Genomic DNA, 8344 nt, shown 5'->3' on the forward strand with positions numbered 1-8344 from the left:
GGCAGGGGAAGGAGTTTCTGGACCAGACAGCTCACATAAGTTGGAATTTCTCCATTTTGATGGGGATTTTTACCAATGTTTTTCACCAAAGTCTTCAGAATGATGAGAGGGCATCTTTTCACCTCACCCCAAAAAAAATTTGGAAAATATTTTTTGCATTCCCACAACCCCCCTCACCACCCCAGTCAGAAACGATTTTGTCCATTTTTGTTTTTTCTCACTATGCACTTAAAACCCTTGAGAGAAACATTTTCAGTTTAAAAAAAAATTGTTAATGATTTCAGAGGAAAATGAGTGATTTAAGGGAGATTTGGTTGTTGTTTCAAGCACATCCCAAAACCTGCCTCCTCGTTTCTTTCTCACTCACACATCTACTGATATTTTTCAATATTTTTCTCGGTGGGCTAGAAGAATTGTTAGCACGCCAGGCGAAATGCTTAGCAGTATTTCGTCTGCTTTACGTTCTGAGTTCAAATTCCACCGAGGTCAACTTTGCCTTTCATCCTTTCAGGGTTGATTAAATAAGTACCAGTTATGCACTGGGGTCGATGTAATCAACTTAATCCTTTTACTTGTCCTTGTTTATCCCCTCTATGTTTAGCCCCCTATGGGCAATAAAGAATATTTTTCTTCCCATAAACAAATTTTATGGAATGATAACGTCAAAGTTATACATGGGTAGTCCCAACTGAGTGAGGCCATGTTTTGTGTGAAAGAGAGAAAAACACTTAAAAACATCTTTAGTATTCATATTAATGTCAAATGTAATGCGTATTTGTTCATGTTATTTTGAATTATTCAGGTTCAAGAGAGGTGTCCACAATATTTGCTTGTAACTTAGTAAATTTTCTACATTCAGATTTGAAATTTTATCAGTAGGTGCTTTATATACCACTGGTTTATAGTTATGTAATTTTAGCTGATCTTGCTGAGTAAATTTGACTTTTATGGGCAGGTAAATTTAATTAACAGGCGTAAAAGCATTAACATTATGAATAAACACTAAAATTGATATTCTTAATGCATCTTACTTGTTTGATTTGTTACTAAAATTATCCCAGATGGCAACCGACAAAAATTTTGTCACTTTTCAAGATGAGGTACATGAATTTGAATTAATTAAGATGCAGATATAATCGGTACAAGATTTTCTTTTTTTTTTTGGTAAATATTTCATACCTCGGTGTGGAATAACTTTTTCCACAGTTTTTTTTGGGGTGCATTCAACCTATCTGACCTCCAAACCTGCCACAAGCCACTTTTTTTCCGGAAAAGAAAGGTGGGATGGGTGGTGGAGACATCAAAGTTTCCCACCAATGGAGTTTTGCTTTGCGGGTCTTTTTTTCTTTTCCAGGTTATTTTGCATGCTTTCAACGAATGTGACATCGAAATCACATGTAAACAGCTCCTTTTTCCAGAAAAGGAAAGGTTTGCCTGCTATTTCTAGCATGCCCTACTACAATGCAACAGCTATCTGCATTCATACCAAAATATTTACCAACTTTTTCCTTCCATTCATTTTTTCCACTGTATGGAAGTCAATATTTTCTCTGCTGACATCCACCTCAGCGAGGTCATGGATTAAGTGAAAACATATCAATCATTGTTCCCTTTTGACAGGACAAAGAAATTTCCCTCTGTCTTTGCAAGCAACAAGCAGGTGAATTTGGTTTCAAATCTAGGCAGGGCCAAACGAGGTCCTACAAGTTACTTATAATAAGTGGCGTTATTTTGGGGTTGAAAGAATGACGCATACAATATTAAATATGCTAAGACAATCTGAAAACAATAAAAAACTTTTAAGTGTTTACCAGTTTTTATGAAATTTTTGGGCTAATGAACTCGAGTTAACAGAAGCTAAATGTAACATAAGTTAATTAGTTCAATAATGATTTTCAAAGTTAACTTAAAAGTTAAATCATTAATGAAAATGTTAACTTCGTTAATTAACGGTTAACAGAATTATGCCCAGCTCTCTCTCTTTATATATACATATATATATGGAATGGTAGAAAGTAAGAAAAATATTGTTCACCATCATATACTGTAGCAAAGTCTTCAATTCCTCTTTTAACTACACGTGGTCTCATTTGTTCACCCTAAAGGGAGAAAAAAAAAAAGACAGCTTTGATAAAGTTATACAAGACAATTTCCTAAATTCTGTGAAAGTGTGTTTGTGTGTGTGAATGTTTTATGTATATAAAAATGTGAATGTAAATATATGTATGCATAAATGTGTGTGTGTGTAAATCATATATGTGCATCTGTATTCTTAAATAACTGCTTTGCTTTGTTCCTTTTCCTTTGACACAAGAGTACACTAAGCTGTTTATGTAAATAAGGTGAATTCTGATGGATTAAGCCTGTTGTTTACAGATCAATTACATTCAGCCAGTAACTTTGGGTATACCTATATTTCTAGACTAGCATTGAAGTATTTTGGTCTCTAGCCAAGGATCCCAGTAGCCACGAGTACAAATGGCAAGTCAAAACTTGATATAAATACAAACTCTTGGACAACTTATTGCTTGTCCATAGACATTCTCCACGTCATTTAGTTTATATCAGCTAGAGAACTAAACTTCATTGCAGGGAACATTTTTTCCCTCCTACACAGGAGTCTCTTAATTTGTTTTAGCATTGAGGCAGCTGTAACCTATTAATACTCTTCACATAAAAGCCTCCCTAACTATGTCTACCTTTGTATTGCGTACAGTGTTTATGCTTTGTTAATATATTAATTTGCTATTATTAATTTGGGTCACATCTTCAACATCACCTTGGTAACAAATAGCTTCCAAATTTCTAAGTCAGGATTCAAAACTGAATCTACATTGCCTACAAATTCTCGCCAGTTACACTAGGAAATTCATGAGAGTTAACTGTGATCTATAACCTTTACATGTCATACATGGGTCAAAGCTGATACAGAGGAAAAATCTTTCATTTAGCTTGTCCTAATTTGGTTAGAAAGGAAAAAAATAAGCAACCTCAAATCAGTTTCATCTCTTTAGTCACTCAGCCTCAGGTCAAAGAGCATCTCTGCTTCTCACTTCACATATGGCTCTCTTATTCTTACTCTCTTTAGCAGTCCTCCACAGATGAAGCTTACGTATGGAACGGGCTATATAATTAACACTAATTTGTGCACTGCAACAACTCAAAGTAGTTGTAACTTACTTTGCAATAATGATGACACAAAATAAAGGACCATCTCAACTAACAATTACTATTATTCTTCTCTCATTTATTCGGTGCATTACAACTGATCGTTATAATTCTACAAAGTTGTCATTGTTGTATTTTAAGCATCCCTGTTAAAAGAATGTGTGTGAATGTGTTTCTATGTGAATGTGTCCGTGTACTTTAAAAGTCTTAGATGTTTAAAGAAAATATACTTAAAAAACCCAGAGAAAATCAAAAGAATAGTAATCTAAATTATTTATTGTTGGAATAATGGCTGCCTTGGAAAGTTGGAATAAAGATAACTTTCACCAACCATTATCTGAATTATCTCTATTACAGTTATCAGAGACACAGATGATATATTACAGCAGTAAGTTCTCAGCAATTTAAGATAAAAATCTGCTCGTCACAGATCTCTTCACTAATATAGCTTTACGAAATATAGAGAAACCACAATTTTGTGTATTTTTCTCTTGTTTAAATATCTTGGTCTCCCACCAATGCTACGTGTATGACAGTGGGTTTACTGCAGACAGTAGCAGAGAAGCGAAGAATATTTGTACATCTGTAAATTTAGATAAATTTGTTTGCGGCAGGAAGGTAAAAATCCAGATATTTCAAGCAAAGCCCTTTGTCAGAATAAGAAATTGTTTAAAGCTTAGGTTAGCACTAAGAATATTTAAGGAAAGGAGGTCAGGAGGTCATTCCCACAGTGACAAAGTGAAGAGTTTGAGGAAGGATAGTGATGGATTAAAATAAATCTCAACGCCGACTAGAGAGGGGAGATAAACGGTGAATGGTGTGAAGTAGCCTTGTAGGTGTATAAGCACATATACACACATACTACCAAGAACACAAATGGAATTAACACAAATGGAAAAGTAAAAACTATTATTTTGATAGAAAAGGAAGTTAAAATGCATATATATTGTTGAGAGAGAATATGTGACAGTAAGTGAATGATAAACATTTTTTTTTAAAGCTTTTCAGGGGCATTGAAAAAAAATTGCATTTGAAGAACATATCTAGGGAGTAAAAAAAAGGGATAATGGGGCAAAAAAGTGTTACTAGATCAATAAAGTGTAAAGGAAGATATATTCTGAATTTAGGAGAAAGAAAGTGGGGTAATGTGTAAGATGTAAGGATTAGAAATGCATCAATATGCACATGCAGGGATCAATATGAATACTCATGAAGGTAAAAAGATGAGAAGAAGAGGAAGGGTTACATAAAAAAAGAAACCATGCCAAGTGTAAAGGTAAGTTGTTTCTTTTTATGTTTATGGAAAGGTGAGGATCCATGATATGCAGAAATTCCAGACTCAGAGAGATGATCAATGCAGTGGTGTGATGGATTGAAATGATGGGTCATGAATTTGCTTAGATGAATATCAAGAAGATGGATGTGGATACAGTCCCCAAAATATTGCCCATTTCTTTCTATATATAATGCCTGTGCCACCTAGTCTGGTATCTTGCTGGTTCATCACCAATTTATATCATGATTGTCTTTCAAATGATGAGGGTTCATAAGATAATTGTTAAAGACGTGTTGAAATCAACTAAACAATCATTTCCTCGACACAGAATTATTATTATTATTATTATTGAGTGAGAGAGCAGCACATGCCATTAAAGTGACACTGGGGTACAAATATACAAAGCCCAATACACCCATCATGACTATCAGTCTGATAAGGGTGTACACCAGGCACACGCATCACAACCATGTGTGTCTGACATGGTAATTTCATATCGAAATAAACAGTGCATAACTTTTCAGGTGGGGCCCAGATAGAATTTTCTTCAGGTTGAGTAGCCTATTCCACTCAAAATGTCCCTGAATAAGGTTTGTTTAAGGATGTTGAGCAAAACATCCATGTTTCCAAAGGTGAATTATTCAAACCCTAAAGAACTCCTCTCAACACATGGCTATGATGCTCCCCCACTACTTCTGCTTGTGATCAGAGATGCACATATCAGCCACCAAGGGACATGCTCAACTGGTTAAGTTCAAGCAACTGACAAGCAAATCTGTGGTATTGAGCAGAATATTTGCTGTAGCCCATCTTTTATACCAAGACAAAACAATGAACATAACACTTCCAATCAGTTAAGATCAAAAGCCATGAGTGCCACTGCTTGGTACTACATCAGAGCATTTATTATTATAATTATTATTATCCATCAAAGGAGTTCTAGAGGGTATTGGTGGGTCATGAAATCATAACCTCCTGCTGAGAGCTGAGGTCTGAATGCTTTCAACAACATAATCTGCTAAAAATGTTAATGGACCAGGAGGTTGTATTAAATGAAAGGCATGATGTGCCTACATTTAAAGGTAAAAAAAAAGGGGGGGGGGAGAAAGCCCTTCTACACATAAACATGACCCATTAGATAACACAGCAACAGACATGTGAAAATTCAAGGCCAAACAACAATATATGAACAGTGTCAAAAGTACCCAGGAACACAAACTTAAGAATTTAGCTTGATTTTATTTCAAAAGCAAAAATAAAGCACAGAAATAAGTGAACCTTGCAAAAGACAAAGAAGAGGCTCTGAATAGTGCCTGCCCTTTACCACTGAACTGATATTGACCTCACTAAAAATTCCTACAATGCTCCATGAGCAGTATTTATGACCCCACTGAATAAAGAAAAGCAAACATGAATAAAATAAAGCCACTTGATTATTCTTATAAATCCATAAGGTCCAATGACACAAACACATGAATGGATGATTATGGAATAATTAAAAACAAAGTAAGTCAATGTTAGACTGCTGTTCTGAGTGTACCCCATAAATTATAATCTCTTTGGCATCAGCAAATAATTTGTTTGCTGGTTGCTGTAAACAAGAGTCCATGCTGTTGTTAGATACATTGGTTTGAGAGGAAAGCTTTGATCATAGAGACATACAATGAGTTGAAACACCACAGTCTCAAAATCCCTTCACACTGATGACTTGTATGTGTCACAAACACACATTATCTAAAAGGGAGAAGATGTTCTTCATCAACAAAAAACAAAGGTGGTGAGATGGTCATGATCAAATCTGCCAGAACACACTAAGAATGAATAGATACGTTATAAATTCCAATAGATGATTGTAAGTGCTGAAAAGTAGACTATAGTTGTAGAAGGTGGAAGTGAAATAATGGCAAGTTAAGAATTTGCTGTTAGTATAATAAAATATTCATAACCAATAATAAAGAGAGGACAACTGAAAATGTTAAAAAATATAATTCATTTGTTAGGACATAACAATTTAGAGGCATACATTGCCAATTGTGAATCTTCTAGTTTAGCAACTGTAGATATTTACAAAAGACATAGAGACACTCAAACACTTGCACAAAACATGATGATTGATACCAGAATAGAGATGAAAGCATAACTGATATGAGACAAATGTTACAAAAAAATGTGCTTCTATGTCTGTTATTCAGATAAAAAATAGACAGTATTTAGAGAGCTTCATTTAATACATTAAGATAATTTTTCTATGAATACCAAAATTTTGAGAGTTAAATATCTGGTTCTAGAAAATATTACTTTTAAAATTTCATCTTTGTCAAAATTAAACAATATTAAAAGAAAAAAATATATTCTTGGCCAAAACATAATTAAAATGTTTGAGTGACTACAAAATATTCTGATCAATTATTTGGAAAATTGAAGCATTAATTAACATTAATAATTATACATGCTAGTCTTTCTAAATACCCTCTTATAATGGTGCTTTGATGTTGAAGGAAAATCATATGTTCTTGGAATATTTAGAAGTATTTTGACTATTAAAGAATAAATACTAAATGAAGCATGAGGGAACATTTAAAATGAAATAGAATAACACATGGTTAAAGCTAAATTATATTTTTTGCTGAACTTTATACACAAGATATGAGGGGTTTGGAAAAAATTCTTGCTTTAAAGATATTTGCATTGGCTAATGTAAGCTAAATTACCCAGTTATTGATGTTTGTGAGTGACCAATTAGAATTATGATTAAGTTCACATAATGCAAACAACATCAATTGCATCATATTACCTATGAACAGAGAAAGCTTTTTAGGGGTTTTAAATACAGTTAATTGTTTTATGCACTATTTCTGTGCATAAACTGTGATGTAGCCTAGAGTACAATAGTTCGATAATGAAATGAGTTTAATTAATAGGGTTAATTTTGTTTGCTAAATTGTAGACAGTGACTTTGTAAGAAAGGTTAGAGAGAGGTAATAAGAAAGGCTCTTAGGTAAATATATAATAAAGATTACTCTTATATTTGAGAAAACATCAACATAAAATGAACTGATGTGTTTCAGATGGAGATAATGACTAGCTTATACGGAGATGAACATAATAATAGGGAGATAATCATAAGAAGCCATCAGTAAAATGAAGAATGAGGATGTGAGAAACTATGATGCTGGAAAGAGTAGCATCATTCTTTGTGAAGCATCAATAGTTCATGTTTAAATATTGGTCAAGACAATTACAGCTAATTGCCTTACAATCATATATGTCATAGATTAGGAAAGGAAATTATGAATTTGCATTATGTTTCTTATTGTTTACAAGAAAGAAGTCTTGTGTTGGTTACTCTCATTTTACTAATAATTACTATCTCTTACAGCGAGTGTAATGATAGCTTCCTCTCAGTATAAGCCATTTAATTTTTACCACTAATTAAATTTCATACTGTACACAGACACAAAGATATAAGTGATATACATTTTTACAGTAATCTTTTTTTCTTACTCATCATTCCCAAGAAGGCCTATAGCCACTGAAACCATCTCTAGACTGACAGGATAGGAATAATGTGTCAGGTTAGTCACATTATTTCAGTTGAAGAAATGCATACCAACTCAAAATTCCAAGAACATATTTTATTTTTAATTCTATTAAATGAAAAAAACCTAACTGAAGGGATTGTTTTTTTCTTTTAAGGTTGATACCATGCTAAACTAAAGGGTGATTAAAATTCAAAAGGAAAACATATAAAGTTCCAAACAGTATTCACACAATTGAACAAACAGATGAAATGCACTCACCGGAAGGGAGTAGACACTCTTGAAAGAAACAAAATTAACATTATATTAGACTTATATATTCTCATAAAATAAAAGTAATAAAATCACAGTTGTTATATAT

The 8344-nt window shown here is 33.3% G+C and overlaps 1 protein-coding gene across 3 annotated transcripts in view; it reads right to left on the reverse strand.

Annotated features, from left to right (window-relative positions):
- LOC106876439 (phospholipase DDHD2) overlaps nt 1-8344 on the reverse strand; it is a 64816-nt gene that overhangs the window by 23179 nt on the left and 33293 nt on the right. For 2 of the 3 annotated variants that reach the window (XM_014924984.2, XM_052974486.1), the window contains 2 exons: nt 8245-8262; nt 2036-2099 (listed from right to left, as the gene is read on the reverse strand). In XM_014924984.2, coding sequence (XP_014780470.1) covers nt 2036-2099; nt 8245-8262 — 82 coding nt within the window. The remainder of the gene's footprint in view (nt 1-2035; nt 2100-8244; nt 8263-8344) is intronic. The other variant, XM_052974487.1, reaches the window with a different exon arrangement.

This window comes from Octopus bimaculoides, chromosome 18 (genome assembly GCF_001194135.2).
Source record: "Octopus bimaculoides isolate UCB-OBI-ISO-001 chromosome 18, ASM119413v2, whole genome shotgun sequence".
NCBI classification, from domain to species: domain Eukaryota; kingdom Metazoa; phylum Mollusca; class Cephalopoda; order Octopoda; family Octopodidae; genus Octopus; species Octopus bimaculoides.